Source organism: Canis lupus, chromosome 18 (genome assembly GCF_011100685.1).
Source record: "Canis lupus familiaris isolate Mischka breed German Shepherd chromosome 18, alternate assembly UU_Cfam_GSD_1.0, whole genome shotgun sequence".
In the NCBI taxonomy this organism is placed as follows: Eukaryota; Metazoa; Chordata; class Mammalia; order Carnivora; family Canidae; genus Canis; species Canis lupus.
In genome coordinates, this window is record NC_049239.1 from 10,704,185 (window position 1) to 10,724,678 (window position 20,494).

A 20,494-nucleotide genomic window follows, 5' to 3' on the forward strand; every position below is an offset into this window, starting at 1 on the left:
ACCTCTTCATCTCTAAGAAAAATGAAAGTGATAAAGAAGGTAACTTTCAGTAGAAGTAGACACACAAATATCTAGAAGATATTGATCCATACTCATTAAATGGTGTAGAAGCTATCCTCTGCTCAACCTTGCCTTAAACAAGGCCTTCTGGTTTTGTTAAGAATATCTACTCTCTAATAAAAAGACCTTCCCTACCAAAGGTATTTACTTACTTTATCAGAAAGAAAAGAAATAGATGTAGAAGTAATATTGCCTTTGTGGTGGTTTTGTAACTTGCCACATACTTGTTGACAGTCTCCTCATCAAAGTAGTAGAGTTTAGTTCTCTTCTTTTTGAATATGAGGGAGCATTAATGACTCATGATTCTATTGAATAGAAAGTGATGGAAGGGATGCTGTTCTACTTCCAAGGACAAGGTAGAGAGGTCTAGTTTATAAAAGCTAGATTCCATCTGGCTTTCTCTTTTCTCTCTCCCTTTGCCCTAGGAACCCAGCCACCATATTGAGAGAAAGCCCAGGTCACATGGAGAATACATAAGTATTCCTGTCAACAACCTGGAAAAAAGGTCCTGGCCAACAGTACCACCAGACATGTGAAAACATAAGCCTTCAGATGATTGCAGCCAAGTGTAAGAGAAATGCATGGACTCTACCAATCCATTCCCAAATTAAATACTTGTGAGTGAAATAAATGTTGTCATTGTTTAAGCCACTAAATTTTGGGTTGGGTTATAATGCAGCCATGGATAATGTAATCAAAAGTATCATTGTAATGACGGTATTTATACATAAGAAACAGTGGCACCGACACTTTAGTAGAAGGCACTTAGTGTTGGTGGTGGGTGCTCTGGATGGGCCTGAGGCTAGGCAGGAGGAAGGGGAGGAACATTTAAATTTTAGCCTGTTTCTCTTAAGCTTCCCCAGCTTAGCTAATTCAGAAGGCAGATTTCAGCATCTGTAACTAACACTGCACTTGGCCCCACCCCTCTTTCTACCAGGATGAATTCAAATCCTTCTCATTCTTTACTTCTTATCAGAGAAAGTTATAGCCCAACACAACTCTCTCACTCTGTTCCTTTGCCCATGCTATTTGCCCAACCTGGAAAAGCTTCTCTGCTCTAACTCTGAGATATCAATTTTATATATCAATTTTAGAAGAATGTCTTGTCTAAATGTAACTCTGGAGATCATGAACATACCAGGACAAGGGTTATTCACTTGCAAGTAACATGACCCTAGTCTGGCCTACTTAAGCAATATGAGAAAGGCAGGGGGAAAGAATTTGTTGTAAGGGTTTGAGGTAGTTCATGGAATCAAAGGGAAAAAGTTAAATATCTAGATCTCTGAAAAGACACTAATCAAGATTCTTCCAAGGAAATCAAAGTGGTAAAAACTACTGGCACTTTCTAGGATCGCCACCATGTGGACACATTTCAGCTGTTTTTCAGTCCTTCTATTACTCAGTTCAAGAATTAGCCTCCCAGAAATGAACAAGGGGTAGTAGAAAGGGAGGTGGGCGGGGGGTGGGGGTGACTGGGTGATGGGCACTGAAGGGGGCACTTGATGGGATGAGCACTGGTGTTATGCTATGTGTTGGCAAATTGAACTCCAATAAAAAAAAAAAAAAAGAATTAGCCTCCCAGGAGAGAGTGAACTAATTATCTACTTTGGGGCACATATAATCTTTGTCTAGGAATTATGGAACATCTTGGTTGACAGTTCCACCAAGACTATCTTTAATGAGAAAGGAGTACTTTGCCAAAGTAATATCTGCATGCTGTTCCCTCAGTGTCCACCCTAACACCTGACCCTTCAAACTAAGTCACGTCATCCCATTATTCATTTCTATAGCATCCAGTACTTCTCTTGGCAAAGCATTTCTCACCACAGCAAGAGTTCCCTAACATCTGTAAACTCCACGAAACAGAGACAAAGTCTAATTCATTATTACATCCTCAGCCCCCAGCACAATACTTAGTGCAAAGGTGCTCAATAAATATTTGTTGAATATGTGAACAAACAATTCTTTACCTTTGTTTTGTGATTCATTTTTGCTGACACACACACACACACACACACACACACACAACCTCATTCTTTCTTTAGTTGAAGAGTAGACTCCTGTGGGTAGAGTCTATTTCCCCTTAATATTCAGTAAGTATTTACCAAGTGTGGATGATGTCCAGAAACATCCAATTCAGAAGCAGTTCAATTCAAAAAACATTTATCTGGCACTTAATATATGCAAGATCTATTATCTGTCCTCTAGGGGCCTGCTACCCAGCAAGGGAGGCAGACAAATGCACAAGTCATTATAATACTAGGCAAACACTGGAAATGGCTGCAAAAGAGGTTTTAAAAAATGAGGAAATAGTTGGAAAGCAAGGGAAGGCAAGATTCATCATAATGTGCGAAATCAAGAAGCTTAGCCAAAATATTGTGACCACAGAAAGGAAAAAGGGTAGCAGACTGGGACACACTCAGTAAATGGATCTAAATAAATTAGCCTCTCAATAAGTTCATTATAAGCAGCTTAGAGAACACATCAAGATATTAAATGGTTATTTGCACCTGGCCCCTTTCACCTAATTGAAATGAAATGATAGTTACTAACAGTGTATGGCTATATAGATTCTATAGATTTTTCTGTAAAAGACTGATATCTGATAGAAAAAAAATGCCTCTCTGGGGAATCAGAAGACCAAGAACCAAAGCGTCCATCTAAGAGGCAGTATAAAAATATTGCCATTTTCATGAGGCAAATCACCTTTAAAAAGGTCTAATACAAGTCCACTTTAATATTTCAATGAAGAAGGTAAGCTACAAACTCCCAGGGGTGTCTAAGACTGTTCTAATATTGGAGATTTTGAGGAAGGAAGATTTTTGAGCCACCGCAAGACGCAAGAGCAGAGAAATAGTAAAAACAAAACAAAACAGCAAACAAAATAAAACAAAAAAACCCTTAATCTAGAAGAAGCAATTCTTCTCCTAAATGCTGACTTTTCATCAGGACTGATTAAAAAGGCAACTTAACTTTAATATGAAAAATTGGACAATTCAGCTTTGAATGTAGTGCTCGAAGAAAGTATCTTCTAGATGGTGGCTAGAAGGGACTGGTGTGGGAAAGGCCCATCAGAGGTGGATGAGAAGCTCAGGAAATAAATCTGTACCCACTCTTCAGAGCAGAGGTGAGTTTTCTTCTCCCTGTACTATATAAACCTTTAATGAAGCTCAACTCTGTGTTCGATTTCCCAACATTATCCCTTCCACATTGATACTACCCAGTGACACAACCAAGTAGAGACAGATTCATTTGGTCACCCAACAACAAGATCACACTGGTACCAAGAGTTGGAACCAGTAAGAGATAAAATGTCCTATACATACACTCAGTGAAGAGAGCCAAAACTGTCACATTAGACAAAGGGGATGGTCATTGTCACTGGCTTCAAGGAAATTTTGTCTCTTCTACTTAATATTAACACAACATGTATATGAATTCAATTTTCAAGTATGATTTAATATTTCTCAATATCACCTTTTATCACTATCAATTGACACATGTTAAATAAGTGATTTTACAAATGCCAATATTTTTTTTTAAGTAGGCTTCATACCCAGCGTGGAGCTCAATGTGGGAGTTGAAATCGAGAGTCGGATGCTTAACCAACTGAGCCACAAGGTGCCCCAGAAGTGCCCATAATTTCTGATAAATGTGCACAGGGCATGGATCAATATGTAATTAAAAGTGTGTGGGATTGTCATGTTAACAACAACAAAAAGATGCTCTCCTAGTGATCCTGACTTCTTTGGTAGTGTCTACAAAAGGTAGTAGATTTTCGTAATATCAACCAAAATCTCTAAATATCCCTAATAAATGTAATAACACATTTTCCCCTAAATATGGCCTTAAATGTCAATTTAACCTACTTAAATTTCACAGCACGTTCAGTTCTTAGAAATGTGGCACTGAAAGACTTTTGAGGTTGCCATTTTGGTTTTGGTTTATTTGTTTAAAAAATGAATAAAGAGTTCACTGTGGAAGATTAGAAAGTCCTAAATAAACATCAGCATACGTTCCCAAAGGAATGAAGATACCATGGACTTCTACTCGCAGCTATATTCCAATACTTAACGTACAACTAATGCTTTGAGAGGCGAGCTTTACTGGGGAGGCAGAAAAGAGCTCCCCACAGAGACAGAGAAGACCCACAACCTAATCCAATCCTCTTTATTTCTGGAGCAGAGATGATTCTCTCTAGACCTAGCTTGAATCTTGGCATTTATGGATAAAGTTAGATTAGGAAAGCAGAGCTTAGTGTTCAAAATGCCTACTTCATCTGACCATCAATGTCTGATCCACCCTGCCTACAGGATACGTCTCAGACCTGAGAAATATAACATGATTGGTCTTAAGGAGAGGGGGGCGGAGAACCACATTTATAAAACACCCTGCCATGTGCAGGCACCTCACTTGTCTTCCTAGATGTAATCTTCAACACCTTGTTAGATTATCTGACTTCTCAAGCTACAGAAGAGGAAACGAGGGCACAGGAAGTCATAGCACTCTGCGTGGGTCAAGAGCAGGGATTTGAACCCTGGTTACAATCCTTCTGCCAAGCCCTTCTTCCTCTATCTTCATGTGAGTTCAGTGGAATGTTTCTCTCTCTCTCTCTGAAATGTTGTATAGTTCACCTTGATGTGGTGAAGATCCTCTGCAAGATCTCGGAGCACTGAATTGGAAGCAAATGCTATGCTCCTAATTTTGGCAACAATGTGGTCCAGGAAGAAAGAAGTTAAGTGCTTGGCCTGAGAGCTGGCAAATGCCCTTGGAGAGACAACTCACACGCCTTGGAGGGAAAGCACCAAAAGGCAGACTGCCATCAGGGTATCGACCTAACCACACGTTAGAGAAGCATTTGCTGTCGCCCACGGACATCTGGTTCCATATCACTTCTCGATGCCAAAATTATTTTTAAAATTTCTATGATTTGAAAGAATCACACACTCCAATCTTTTAAATTTAGAGAAGAGTAAGATACATAACTGCCCGCTTCCATCCTTGTCCATTGCACTGCCCACCTACTCCCCAAGATGAAAATAGTGAATTATTGCCTCCTCTAGAACCTTCTTGTCATCTATATATGAGTCTGAATCCTTTCCTAAATGGACTCAGGAGGAAAGCAGTGCCTAACGTCCTAAAGAAGGAAGGGGTGTTGTTGTCAGGAGAAAAAGATCCCCAGAACTCTACTTTGGCCAAGAGAGCCCTAGGGGCTGATGTTTCCTTAGGGAGGAGCATGGCTAATTCCAAAGGCCTCAGAAATTTCCTTATTGGTGTTCTGATATCTGTTGATAAAATTTAATCAAATTCCTCCTAACAAAGAAAAGTTAATTTTCAACTCCTAAGAAAGTGTGGTATTTGTTGAATGCTGGGCTCGACACACATCACCTCAGTTCAATGTCAAGCTGCCCTCTGAAGTAAGCACAATCAATTCCTCCATGCCGAGACGGGGAAGTTGAGACCTAAACACATTCCATACCTCACCTACCCAGCCAACAAAAAACAGCCTGACTCCAGAGCCTTGACCCACAACATGAGGTTAAACGATAAACAAACTAGAATCTTGGGAGGAGAGAGGAGGCAGGAGAGACAGGGAGGAAAAGATAAATCCAGTTCATTCTCCCTATGGACAAGATTAAGAAACAATGACTAAAGAATCATAATTCTGTTTTACGGCATAAGCACCAAACTCTGTGACGAAAACACAATGAATGCAGTTTGTCCTGAATCACTTACAAATCCTCTCTTCTTCCTCATTTTTTGGGGGATGATCGTTTTTCCCAACTGTTTAGGTTTCTGACCAATGAATTACTTCTGACATGCATGATTTTGAAGATTAAGATTTCCCGAAGAGTCACAGGAAACGATGAAGGAAATGGGATATTAATATACCATGTTGGTTGTGGGCTATCTCAGGGTGGTGCGAACCTGCCTGGTTCAATCTGATTCATCCTCAGTGTCCAGTGTAGTGGGTGAGCAAGACTGGGTGGTCGTTTCTTTCCAGTGTATTCTCCATTGAGTCCACATAGTGCATCACCGCTCCTGCCACAGAACAGGCACTCAACAAATATTTGTTGAGTGGATGAATTAACTCTTGCATGTGGAATACATAAACTGCACAGCGTGGAAAAGGCTTACATAACAAATAGGACAAATTATGGGTTTCACTTCTACTATGTCATGTTGTAACTACACTGTACGTATGCACATCTCCTTTGTCTTGATATGTGAAAGTAGCACAAAAGTACGAAAGTCAGTTTCAGAACACTTTGCAGCATAAAAGAAAAATATAGGAAATGAAGACACAGAGGGTTGATGAAAATTCCTAGGAAAAGTAATTTCAAAGATTGAATAGAGAAATGATCCTAGGATATCATGGTTTTATTTTCATCAATTGTTTTATTTTGAGAGAAAAAGCTGGTTTTTCTAACTTCTATAGATGTGCTTCCCTCCACCAAAAATAAATAAAAAATAAAGAATGTGCTCTAGTACAGCTTTGTGGCTGTCAGAGAGCAAAGGAGGAAATGTGATAAATTTGGACAGAGAACAATAATAATAATTTTAAAACTCTTTTATTTATTCTTTAGTACCCTCTCTGGAAAAGGGCACATATACTAAGAATGGCATAAAATGACAAATATAATGATGCTGTAATTTCAAGGAGCGCCAAATGTTAAAAATTTGATGACCAGTATAAAATAGCTTCATAATTACATTTATATTGAAAATGTCATCCCCTTTTATCTATATATTAAATATATGAAATCAATGTTTAAGGTATTTAAAAAATAATCTCGCCTATATATTTCTTTCCTCTGATAGGCATAGCTGTGCTGTTTTGGTTTTGCACCAAGTGAAGCATTTCCTCAGATAAGCTAATTTCAAATATTGTTAAACTAAGCCATTAAATTATTTTTACATTCACTTGTTAAATGTTCAAATCTGGTCACATTCAGGGAACCAATTTCAGCTTTCAGCTATCCCTTTTTAAATTTTAAGGCATCTTTTTTCTTCCCCCAGGCTGCAAAAAGTGTATTACCAAATAAACTGACAAAACATCTCAGCAACTAACATCAACGTGCAATTTTAATGCCTTCTAATCACACAAATCAATATGAGATTTTTGTGCTTACGCATGACCTTCTTCAAATTATCCCTCCATTTTGGTTGAATCAGAACAAGTGTGGGCTATTTGATAAAAAAAAAAAAAAAAAAGAAAAAAAAAAAAAGCCCTAAGTGTGTGAAATAAGAGCCCTCGCCTCTTCTGCCAAACTCCCCTTGACAGAAACGTGATAGAAGCATCACATCCCTGGAACAGTAAATGCAAACTGACAAGAGATGAGCCTTTAGATGTTGAATATAATCTTGCATTGTGCTTGAAGTGTCTTATTATCTTGTCTTTTGATGTCTGAAGGGGCGGCTCATTGTTAGAAAAAGGAAAGCCCTCGCGCATCTTTGCCATCTTTAAAAAATTGTTTGGCCTTTAACAACTGCTTCTCCAACTAATGTCCATTTCTCCTGACAATAAATATGGCAGGTCGCAGGCAAGTGACAAACAATTTACTTTACATGCCACACTTTTATGGGTTTTGAGAGCTCATGTGGAAGCGGATTTTTAAAAGTCCAGAGAAATTAGCAGTGTTACAGACGTTAAGAGGACCGAGGTCTCCCAGCCTATCCCTGGTGCCCGGTGGCTGGTTGGGATTATTTCCTGCTGTTTCTGGGTTTTGTGTTCTCCCAGGTGCTGGATTCAAACCTCAAGCTCTTTATTTACCATTGACTAAGACCAACCTCCAGGGAAAATGAAAACACAACAACCAGGTCGGCTAGATGCCAGGATGGAGGGCCCTACCTCGGATTGCCTGGGCAATGTTGGCAACTGTACACAAGCAGGAGCCCATTTCTCAGTAGGATGTCAAGTTCAACACTGAGCTTCAGGAAATTGGGCCCCTCCCCTCAGAGCCTCTGACGCTTCTGAATCCCTGCTGTCCTTGATTGGGGGAGGGGGACCCTCACCTTTCCTTTCTACCATTTGTTTTGCGGCTTTTGTTTTCACTTAAAAGTTTAATGATGTTCCCAGTCAATAGGATTCCATAGCAACTAAATCACAGTCCTGCTACTTTTTCTGTCACCCAGCCAGATTTTGTGAAAGCTTTCAAGATCTTTTCTCAGACCTCCGTCACTCTAAGAATCCATAAGAATTCTCAAAAGGACCATAAACTGTTACAGGGTTCAGGTTATTGTATCATTATAAAAACATATTGATACACTACAGATGACAAGACAGGTGGCTACCATCCCAAGCTAGCGCAACCGTCCCCACGCCAGCAGCAATGTCCAATCTGGCGAGTTCTAGAGGGGGGTTGTGCTTGTTTGATCTTTTTAAGCAGGCAGCTGTAGACACGAATCCCTTTTGAAGCACGGTACTTAATTTTTGACACCGATTTGATGGCCCGCCAATTCTGATTGGGTTGTTAGCAAATTATGAGAAACATGGAATCTAATGGCAGAAGGAAAGATTCTAAACCACAACAAGGGAATAGACCAGCCTACCTGAGAATCTGAATAATTTCTTAGCGACTCTTGAGAGTAATTCCTTAATCTCAGGAATCAGAAAGAGATGAGCCAGTCAACATCTAGAAAAATGGTGTAGGTTTCTTTCCAAAAGTTTATGAAAGTTTCCCTTTTCTGACGATTCATGCATAGATTACAGTGTGATTAATGGATAGCAAGCGAATCCATTAACATGCTAGGCTTCTTCACTGTTTCTTTCCTGCTTCTCCTTCTGAAAATAGAGCGCTTCCTTCTTGACATGTTTCTAAAATTTTTTTTTTAATTTTTATTTATTTATGATAGTCACAGAGAGAGAGAGAGAGAGAGAGAGAGAGGCAGAGGGAGAAGCAGGCTCCATGCACCGGGAGCCTGACGTGGGATTCGATCCCAGGTCTCCAGGATCGCGCCCTGGGCCAAAGACAGGCGCTAAACCGCTGCGCCACCCAGGGATCCCCTTCTTGACATGTTTCTATTTGCTCTATGGCATTAGATATATCAAAGAAAAAATGCAGGTTTTGGAAAAGGTCATTTCACCCCCACCCCCCAATACCGCTTCCACATCTACATGTTTTTAAATACAGGAAAATGTATTTTTCCATTTGATTTTTTTATTCTCTTCTACCCTTGGCTGATTTTGGCAGAAATTCACTCTTCAGTAATAATTTTTCATGCTTTATAAACAGCTTCAAATGTTTGCATTTTTAAATCAAATTAATCCCTCAGCCCTTCCTCTCCTTCAACAGTGGAGATTCTCTCATGCAATAAGTCACCCCAAACCATTCATTCATAAAAGTAAATCTTGCCATATTGCTATTAAAAGACAAATCGCCACATATGTGGCCATCGAGAACTGCAAAAGGAGATTAAGTACACCATACTATTTTAATAGCAAATGTTTGAAATGTGATTTCTTTATTGTGCGTTAAACACCCATTCTATCTTGAAGTGTGTACAAGTAAATGTATATTTAGGTCCATGAAATCCTTACAGGCAAAAAAACTGTGCTAACTCGATAACAAACACTTTTTACTTTAAAAAAAAGAAAAAGATAAATGTTTGTAGTGTGTGCCCACAGGTAGACAAATACTTAGGTTCCTAATATTTAGCTTCCAAGCATCTTCTCTAGTTCGAGCAAGTTATGTAATGCTTTAAATATATATATATATTCCTTATAAATCAAACTGTGCAGAAACCCCCAAATCTCTTTGCTGCATTAACTGCACAGATTCTGAGAAATCCTGTTGTCTTCTCTGCTCAGCAAAGAGCATCTTTGAAGAAGCCACTGGAATTTGGATAATAGCCCAACTATGCTTGAAGCAATACTATGTAATATAATTAATTGTCCTTTATCGGTAAATGATTACTTTTGAAAATTTTATCTGGAAGCTTGCATTGTTAAGTATTCACAGGTATAGGAGAAGTGCATTTAAGTGATATACATATAGCCTGAACTAAAATAAAAAGCTTATAATTATAAATTAGGCTTTATCAATTTAAAGAAAAGACACACATGCTACCAACAGTAAAAAATACCATGTATCAAATGAACACAAGAGAATATATGGAGAACATGCCATCCACACACACACATGTTTTACACACATTTAACACATGGTTTTCACACATAGCTTACACACGTGTTTCACACATTTAACATATTTGCACATATGTTTTACACACGTGTTTATGCATACATTTTACACACATCCACACGTGGTTCATACACACATTTACACACATTTTGCGTGTGTAGCATTGCAGTTATTCACTGTGCATTCGTGGTGCTGAGGGAAGAAAACACAGGGAAACAAACACAAAGTATGGAATTGCTAAGAAAATGGAAATGGGCATTGTAATTTTAAACCACATGGCTAATACTAGTCTTTAAAGATGAGTTTCTTGGCTTTCACAAACTTTCACCACAATTGGGGTTTGTTTCTCGTTAATTGGATGAAAGCAAAATAATACAAGAGATTTGGGGAATACATCGACTTAAAAAGCACTGACTTAGGAAAAAATGCAACACTAAGAAAGCTGCTAATGCCAAACAGTATCTAGCAGGAAAACATATTCACAAGACTGTTAAATTAGTCTGGAGGGCAGTGCAGTCCTCCAGCACAAGTGGCTTAGACTGTATTAGTTATGTTGTTCCAGGTGGCTAATTTTTTAATGAAAATAAAAGCCAGTATATTCTCTGCACATGTAAGATCCTAAGGAGCACTTTCAAAGAGAAGACTGGAAGAGAAATTTGAGCATGGATTGTCTTTTCAGTTCTCAGACAAAATAAAGATATTCATACAACATGCCAGGATTTTTAAAAAGTAGCAGCTAACTATTACAAAGAGATGTCAAGAGCTGTGCATCTTCAGTAGGTGGTTCTTAAAAATGCTCTTCGAATGCTTAACAAAACAAAGTTTATTTCTATTTCTCTGAGAATGAAAGACTCTCTTCAACCACAAGAGAGTCAGTGTTATTCTCACTGACCTCTGTGTTCCCATTAAAATGGCTTTGTCCATTTTTGATAGCACACAGTAATATCACAACACAGAGTAAGAGATGTTATCCAACTAGCCTGCACTTGTTTCATATTTTTATAAAATCTGACTTTGAGAATCAGAAGGTGGGAGTTTACATGACCTGACGAATCAGGTCAACATGTGTAATAAATAGGCATCCTCCACAGACAGAAGGCCCCCAAGCTGCCAAAGCTCAGGGACTCCTTTCTGGATGGATTTTAATGTAAATATTACCAAGGCATTCCCAAAGAAAAGTCCCATGTTGGCAGATTCAGAACCTCGTCCAGGCTTATAGCATGAAGGTACATGCTCCACTGTAAATACCAGATTGAAACAAATGATGTTGACTTATTTCTCTCTTAGAAAAAAAAAAAAAAGACGCCTGAAATTTTACAGGATCAACATTTTAAAAGTAAGACTGAAACATCATTAATAAAAGGAGAGCTGAGCAAAAACACCAGCGAAGTATAAAACCTCAGAAGACAACACACATAATTCCAGAGCCACGCTGGATATTAAAGAAAAACCCATCCGCTGGAGAATGGCAACTGTTACTAGGAGCTTTCTCTAGCTACCTCTGCCTTTGGATATTTTTAAAAAATTTATTAACCTGACAGCAGGAAACTTTACACAGTTTGCCCCCTGACAGGGTGCCAGTTTGGTATAAACACTTTGCTATCTTTTTCTTTAGCATAAGAAAATCATGAAACATGTTAAGTGGAGCTAGGTGCATATTTGGGCAGCTGGAACTACTCCTCGGCCGGTCTCAGCACCCAGGGAAGGCCCGAGAATAATCAGGAGCAGCCCAATAACAGCTCCAGTAACCCTCCACCCTTCCTCCTTCACATCTACTCTCTTGTTAATGTGCGAATGTCTGATGTATTATTAATCCCCAAACACAAGCCAGCAAGATCGCCAATCAAAGGAAGGACCGGTCCTCTCACAAATTATTTGCTTACTGTCTAATAGCAAGCAAGGTCCACTTGAAATAGTCACTTACGTCTCATTTTTCAAGTGGGGGAATTTTTTATTTGGTCAGTTCTTACCAGAGCGATGCTAACTCTATCATTAAATTGGGTAATTGAGAAAAGGTAACCCACTGAAGGGCCAAGCCTTGGGACCCTGCATCTGGAATGCACCTCTATTTATTAATTATGACATAAACTGGTGTGGGTGAACTACAAAACCACTCGAACGCCCTGTAACCTTTAAGTCAGAAACATCCAAGACACTAAAAAGACTAAAGGGAGATCATTTAAAGGGGCGATGGTGCAGAGTCATGTAATTTCTAATTCTTTATCTTATTTCCAATTGTATATAGGACCACATAACAGCAGTGACAACAAAATAGAGGAATCGTAGCCATCCAGATAGAAGAAAAATGTAAAACTGTACCAGCATTTTGGTTTGCTAATGTGTTAGCGTGGACAGCGTCTTTAGATGCTGCAATACTGAACTTTCTTCTCCGAACAGATGTCTGACCTCAACACCCCAAACAAGGCAGAAGCAGAAAAGGGAGCCACTAAGAGAGTCCCCATGGCCTCCTGTGTCACTTACTGTGCACTGTCCTCCATTAAACAGTCACTTAGGAATGAGCATAGCTGCTCCACCATCAGACATGGTGAAAAGTTTGAACATCTGTGCTATTTCATATGGGTTTGTTTTTATTTCAAAATTTACACATTAATGCTGCTCAAAGTGGATTTACTTGTCCAGGCAGTATTACAATGGTTTTCTGGGGAGGGGGCTAAGGGGAGGAACACAAAAACTAAATTTGTCTACACACACCCTGGATTTTTTTTTTTAGAAGAAGTACCTAGGTGCTTTAGTTTTTCCTAAATATTGAGAAATGTATCTAAATGTGCATTTCCTCCTCAGTAGGCAGAGAAGAACACCACAAGGGTTTGTTTGCCTACAAAACCATAATCAATTTTTGACAAATATCTTATCATATATCTCCTTTACTTACACAAATATAGGTTTCTATTGGTTTCTTTTAAATAACTATTTCTGAAAAAAAAAACATTTTTGCATAGAATCTATTATCCAAATTATTTAGTTAAAATATACTCCTTTAATATTTCCCTAACACAAAATACACTTTCTTCAGTGAAAAATAGTATACACTTTCCATTAATAGAATATCAAAACTTGCAAAAATATAGAAGAATGATGCTTATTTTAAATAAATATATTTCTCGAGGGACTATTCTTCATCATCTGCCAGCTAAATCCTTCTTGTGCTTAAGCCTGACATACTTATTACTGGCCCCAGCATATTTTATCAGAATATTATAAATATCCAAGGCACTGGAACCTTGAGAGAGATGTTTAAATAAAGTAATACAGTGATGCCACAATGAAGGCCCCCACTCATTCACAGGCAGCATGACCACAAAGTGCAGTCCCAATAATGCCCTACCAATGACCTCCATGCTGACCTGCAGAGACCACTGTCTCAAGGGGTGACAGACAATTTAGTCCTTTATCCTTTTGTCATTGAAAACGACTCCACTGCCATAAATTCTAATCAAGTCAAACTGGATGGCAATTTAAAAAAAAATCTTATCATGCATGTTTCTATGAGAAAGATCACAGAAAGGAAAGGGGAAAATTTTTTTTTCCGCTACAGATAATACATTTTCTAGCAAGGGAAGAAGCACTGACCCAACTTTCAACCCTTTCCCGAAAGTTCAGAGATAAATGATATTGAAAAACCCACACTTACGAGTATCATTATATGCGATTTCTGTTAACCTAGAAAAACACAGTATCAGAAGAGAAAACCAACTGTCACTCTATACCTCGGGTACAATGCCTATAACTGTTTTTTTGTTTACATCTCAGCTCAGGGCTTGTGAGCTGTGTGCCCCACTCCCATACAGCGTGGCACCGCTGAACAGCGAGCCACAGACTAGCCCAGCCATCCGAGGTAGTTGGGACTTTAAGAAAAGCAATCAGGAGGTTTATCTTGAAACAATAAAAATACTCCCAGGAGGAATACTGTTAATAAATCATCTTTCGAATTTCAAATATATATGGGAGAAAATATTTAGGGCCTGTTTTTATGCGGTCTCACTTCTTCAGCTGAGACTGCATGGGCAAACTTTAGTACAGATATTTTTCCGGGGATATATATTACTTTTATACTTTCTGTGGTCATCTCCCTGGCCAAGTTGTTGATGCTCTACCATTTGAATTTTAGAATCCAACTTGACTGAATGTGGAACACTGAATTCTTGATGAGCATAACTAAAAATGAAGCACCACATTGACACGGTGCTATAAATGTCACTAGAGAAACACAGCAACCTTTTCCCTTTGAGATTGTTTGCCAAGGGCCAGTTTTGAGAATGGTTTCAAATATGTACATCACTGGGCACATATGAAATGGCTGGCCCTGTGTGGCATCGCTCATTTGATCATGCAGCTGAAACACAGCGAGACACGGAGCCAAATTCTCTGCTAATACCCCCTGACATGCAAGTCTGTTCTCCTCCATACTCTTTTCCACAGCTCAGAGCTTAGCATAAAACAGTCACAGACCAAGAGAGGAGATGGTTATTCCAACAGGCTTTACCAGGATAAATAATGCACCACTTAATGATATCACAGAGAACGACCCAACCACACGTTTCTCAATGAAATGTGGATTCATCTCTCCTAAGTGTACTTGAGTCTCCCTAGCTGTTCAAGTTAAGCAAAATGTTACCTCTGATGTAATTACTTTATAAAACACAAGGGCCCTTTTCTGAACTTTCTACTGAGGCTGGCATATGGCTTCTGGTTTCTCCTTCTGGTATTCTGAGTTGCACAGAGCACTGAAGCATTCTGCACAGTATGTTTCCCTTTGGATGCTGTTAAGTGCAGAGGTGCAATTTAAGGAGAGGCATAAAAGACCCAATGGTTCCTGGAATTTCCTTTGTTTATCCATAGAGGGCATCAGTATTAGCCTTTCTCCTGCAGTTTCAGGCCGAAGTGCCCATACTGTGACAGAAACAGACTTGTCCTCTGGACTGCTAATTTCAACAAGACACAGAAGGGGGAATAAGCTCCAAAGAAATCTGTCAATACTGAAATTTCAGGTACAGTAAAAAAAAAAAAAAAAAGAAAGAAAAAGAAAACAACAACAACAACAACAAAAACCTAAGCCTTTCTTGTCTTCTGTTGTTGGTAAACATCTCCCCACAAAAGTAAACATACCAAGATGCACATGATTTGTCTCAATCTGCTCCTTTCATTACGGAAGCCCAGTTTTCAAGAACGCAATGTGCGTGCTATGAGAATGATGGTTTGAGAAAGTATGTTAGGAAATCATTGTTTTTGAGAGAAGCCTGGATGCTCTCAGTTATTCAGGAAAAATGTAATTCTTCATTGTCAGGCAAAAGAGTGTAATGAAAACCACACATAAGAACAAAAACACTTGAGCAGTATTCATGTCAAATACAATGATGGGCCATTACGTTATCACCCATTAAATGGGGCCAAAGTTGCTAAAAATTCTGGGAGAGAATTATTCTAGAAAGTTTTGGTCAGTTCCACAAACTGGGCTTTCTAAGTCTAAGTCCCAGTGATATTAGCAGGATAGATACAAGAGACCCAATAGCTAAGGAAGCCTCAGAGAACATTGGGTGCTTTCCATGGATGTTGTAGTCTTTCTGCCTCCTATTGTCTCCCATTTTTGCCTCAAGTTTTCAAAACTGCTCATCTACCGGTTGCTTCCTCACCTAATTGGAAACTGGAAAACATTTGCACTATGTTCAAAAAGCACCTTAGAGACCAAATAAATGACTCACTTCATTTGTGAGTGCATAAGGAATATCAGATGTAAGATGTAGATTGTGCCAAGTGCCCTCTCACAAAAATTCAGAAGTTGAGCATTTTAAAGTAAAAATGAGTACCTTCTAATCCACTATATTTCTAAACTAAACTATGATTCGTTAGTTTACCCCATAACTATTCCACTTCAGATATATTTTCCATGAACTTTTAATTCAAATGTCTTTGACCCTCTTGGGTTTTCTTTTTTTTAAAGCTTAACTTCTCTGCATATGCAAATCAGCAAGAGTGACATAACAAAACTGTAACAATTTTCAACAGTGGGAAATCTAAATAAATGCCGAGAAGCCAAATTAATCACCCCTCTATTGGTTTACTTGAGGGGAAAAAAAACTAAGTTGGGGTTATAAGTGAAAGTCTACAAAAGGCATTTACTTTTTAAAAATGTATGCAAAGTTTAGGAGCAAGTAGTCCACTATCCGCAATTCTGTTGAATTCACAGCCGATGACTTTTTAAAAATCAGAGTGTTTGGTATTAGTGTAGGGAGGCTAGAGCATGGTTTTGCTCTTCCGTAATTTATAATTTTATCTGACTTCTCTCACTAAACCCCTGAAATGAAATGAGTGTTCTAGGACATGACTCTCCCTATGCACATAAACACTCAAACTACAAGAAAATAATCCTTTAGAGTGAATAATGCTAAAACCTTAATGTCTAGGTGTAAAAAAAAAATCTATGTGCCAGGTGGAATTGCTGCTTTTTGAAAAAAGCATCACACAACAGGATTTCTTGAAACTGGCATCTATTATATTCTTCACTGTAAAACTGTATTTTACCAATAGAAAATCTGAAACTGAAAGTTTCTCAGCAACACCCCTTCTCATGTCTGACTGAGTGAGCATTTCAAATCAGAGAAAAGCTGCTCTGTTGAAGCTGGCCTAGAGTTGCCAAACTATTGAAGCTGCTTTCTTCCCGGAGGCTAAAAAAATTAAGCTTATTATTATTTTTTTTTTAGCTGAATTAACGACTTTCTCCACAAAGCAGTCTAGGCAATGGTGTTTTTCTTTGACGTTCAGACACACGGCTGTGTTTTTAACCTGAGATCCAGCAGTGCTCTGCGTGACATACATATATATATGTACACACACATTTATATAAAATCAGGTACACGTATCAGATTAGTTTATAGATCTATGTATAAACAAGTTAGTACATACACACACATATTCAGTGTTACAAGTATATAAACACTTGAAATAATTAAAAGCAAGTGTTTCAGGAGCAAGTGTTCTGAAAACCTAATGTCACTCTATCCCATAAAGTGCTTCTCAGCACAGACATCTATCACCATCCATCACTCAGTCACGCGCCTCAACAACCGGCTCCCCTTTCTGATTAGAGATCACAGTTGCTTGAGTTGGCTTACAGAGTGTCATCTGTTTGAATGACAGATGTCTTTGCTGGAGTGGCACTCTGCTCGCTCTGGTTTTGTTGATGGAACAAAGATTCCTGAAAGGTCCTGGGCTGCCTCCACATTTAGGTAGAAGCTATAAACGTCTGGTCCAGGGCAGAGGGGTAGGGGAGGGATGCAAAAGGACCCCTTTTCTCTCCTCATCCTCCCCCCCCCCCCGCCCTTCCAAAGAAGAGCTATCCATTCCAATTGTGATTACAAAATGTTATTCCTCTGACCAATTCCCGTAGCCACCTTTGTTTACCTGGCACAGAAAGACTTGTATTGATATTTCTCAGTCCCCTCTTCTGTCTTTTGACTACAGATAATAACTCTTTACTCTCCTTCCTCTTAACAAAAGGCTGCGAAGCAACCCGAAACCGAGTCAATACTTATTCAATAAATGTTAACCAATTCTCACAATGGGACTGATTTCCTGATTATTATTACCACCTTCTTCTTCTTCTTCTACTTTTTCTTTCTTTTTCTTTTTTTTTTCTTTTTTAAATAATCTCTAGCCCCGGGGGTGGGGGACTCTGGCAATATCTGACCAGCCCCAAAGAGCAGCGAGGAAGTTCCTGGCTGGGAAAAGTTTTCAGGACATCCTGCCAGCCGGCTGGGCTGGAATGGGCTCGGATGGCTCGGCCCCTCCGAGATGCGAGGCTCCCCTTTAGCACTTACAAGAAAATTGAATGAACAACAGGGAAAGGGTGAGGTGGGGGGGTGTGGATTGCTCTTCCGGACAACATGGTAGGGCTGAAATGAAATACCTAGACAGACTTACCGAAGAGCTTGCTGGGAGTGTCCTCGCTGTCATTTGATTCCACAGGCGCAAGCAGGGACTCATTCAGCTCGCTGTCTGAAGTAGCAGCCTTGTCTTCACCTCTCAACTCCGCATTCATTTCACTCTGCGCTGACAGCAAGGGCTTACTGACTTGTCCAGCTATCATTGGATCCTAGGATGGGGGAAAAGAGTAAAGGGGAGGAAAAAAAAGTGGCAGCTTGAGTGTGCGTGTCCTCTCTCCCTCTCCCTCTCTCTCTCCCCTCTCTCTCTCCCTCTTCCACACACACACTCTCCCTCTCTCCTCTCTCTCTTATCTCTGGCTGCTCCCGCTGTTATTGCTGGCTGCAGTCAAGTGAAGAGCTATTACAGATCCGAGGAGTTCTCCATTACTCCCCACCCTATTAAAGCTCAACTAGCATGTGAGAGATTCAGGAAGCTTCGGAGGGAAGAAGGGGAGGAAAAAAAAAAAAAAACTTCTTTGAAAGCCACCTAACCAACACAGCTTTAATTGTGGGATGTGCTTTTTGTGCGAATGTTTTTACACCTTGTTCCGTCTTTAATGCAGTAAGAAAAAAGAAAGTGCTGGGTTTGTACTCCAGCAACACAGTAAAAAGGATGGAGCACCCTATGGAGGAACCACGGGCTATTTTAAGAAGCACTCTCCCTGGGGGAGAAGCAATTAAACCCTATCCCCAGAGCAGAGAAAAGAGATAGGGAGAAAAGAGTCCTCGAAAGGCTTTCAGTGGAATAAAAGAGATTTCTCATGTAAATTCCATCAGCACCCTTAGAAGTTGACTTCCCCGCTCCCAGATTTGGGACGGAAGCTGACCCCAAAGCCAACGAACATTTTAAAGCAAACAATACACAGCAAAATAGATTTAAAAATCGGTTCAAAAATTTTTTTTGTTAAGGAATTGGAAAAATACTTACAAACTGTGTTCAATAATTCCGATACCTAGAGCATCCTATGCCCAGAGCATTAAAGAGAAAGAAAACAGAAATCACCTCCAAAAAAAAAAAAGCAAACTTCCCCCCCACCCCCCCACCCAATAATCTGAATCTGCTTTATCTTCAGCTCATTAGGAGGGCATCTTAGGATCAGAAATATTTTCCAAGGATAGCCTGCTATTCCATTTGCAAACTAAGATGCATGATATTGTTTTGGCACACACACCGGACGCAGGAGGAAAAGAAAAGCAAGAAGTGCCCTTTTTGCGTTATCTGGGAGCTATTTATTGCCAAGTTCATGCCTAAGTGGTTCCTGAGCAGGAAACAGGTGACCAGCACAGGAGCAGGTGGGGCGGCATGCTCTCTTGTCCCGTCGCGTTACATTGGTTGCGGTATGCCCGTGGTTATTTTTTTTTAATGTATTCATGCCTGAAAAGTGAATTTGATATGACACATGATAATCTATGAAAATGTTAATCAATACAAATAGTTTAAGCTGTCATCAAATGCAGTTCTTTAGTCAATACTCATACCACTGAAAACAATGTCACTGTCACCAAGGCTTAATGTGCATAGCACTTAAATATTGGACTCTGTGCATCAATGCACTTCTTCTTCAAATACTGTAGGTAAACACATTTTCTCCCCATTTAAGGCTGAAGCACTCAGCACGCATTTAGCTGAGCCGAATCCTCCCTTTTGAATACCTTGATAGGTCCACTGGAGGGCAAAATTAATACTTAATTGAATCTCACAGTCATCAAAATAATCAATACTTTTTTATTATTTATTCTTTACAGTCTGTTGACTGTTTCAAACCTCTGAGGGAATGGTGGAAAGGATTCATGGCTTCGAAACACTGTCATTTAACAAGGTAATTTTCAGTGGGGCATTAGGGGTTGTGAAACATATAATAAAACAAAAATGGTGGCTTATAATAGGAAGAAAGAAAAGAATTATATTTCTGCCATCTAACAAAACAGGATAAATAAAAAAGCAAGTGCAGAGAGAGAGAGAGAGAGCGGGAAAGGAGGGGGATGAGGTAGAGAAAGACTGGCTTTTGAAGGGTTTTATCATATCAAGAGCAGAGCCGGGCTTTCATAATGCTGACATTTCTCATCCTGACAATCCTAAACAAGTGGAAAGGATGAGATCGTAGATATCATCTTTCATCACATTCCCCAGCTTAAGAACCAACATGACAGCTCCTCTCCCCTTTACACTGTTAATTACTAAATAAAATACTACTCTCTGTCAGCATCAGATTATTGCAGATAGCAACCACAAACATTTCTCCATTGTTTCCCCCCTCTGGATCGGTGATACCTACCCTGAACTCTTTAGAAAATAAATTAGGCTTGTCTCACCATATTGTAAATATTTGAAATATAATCAATGTCATC

The 20,494-nt window shown here is 39.3% G+C and overlaps 1 protein-coding gene across 1 annotated transcript in view; it reads right to left on the minus strand.

Moving 5' to 3' along the window:
• LOC106559959 (POU domain, class 6, transcription factor 2-like) overlaps nucleotides 1-19,159 on the minus strand; it is a 123,889-nt gene extending 104,730 nt beyond the window's left edge. The window contains exons 1-2 of the mRNA XM_038562669.1: nucleotides 19,074-19,159; nucleotides 18,144-18,315 (exon numbers count right to left, since the gene is read on the minus strand). Of these exons, the coding sequence (XP_038418597.1) occupies nucleotides 18,144-18,309 (166 nt within the window). The 5' untranslated portion in view covers nucleotides 18,310-18,315; nucleotides 19,074-19,159. The remainder of the gene's footprint in view (nucleotides 1-18,143; nucleotides 18,316-19,073) is intronic.
• Nucleotides 19,160-20,494: the final 1,335 nt, after the last annotated feature.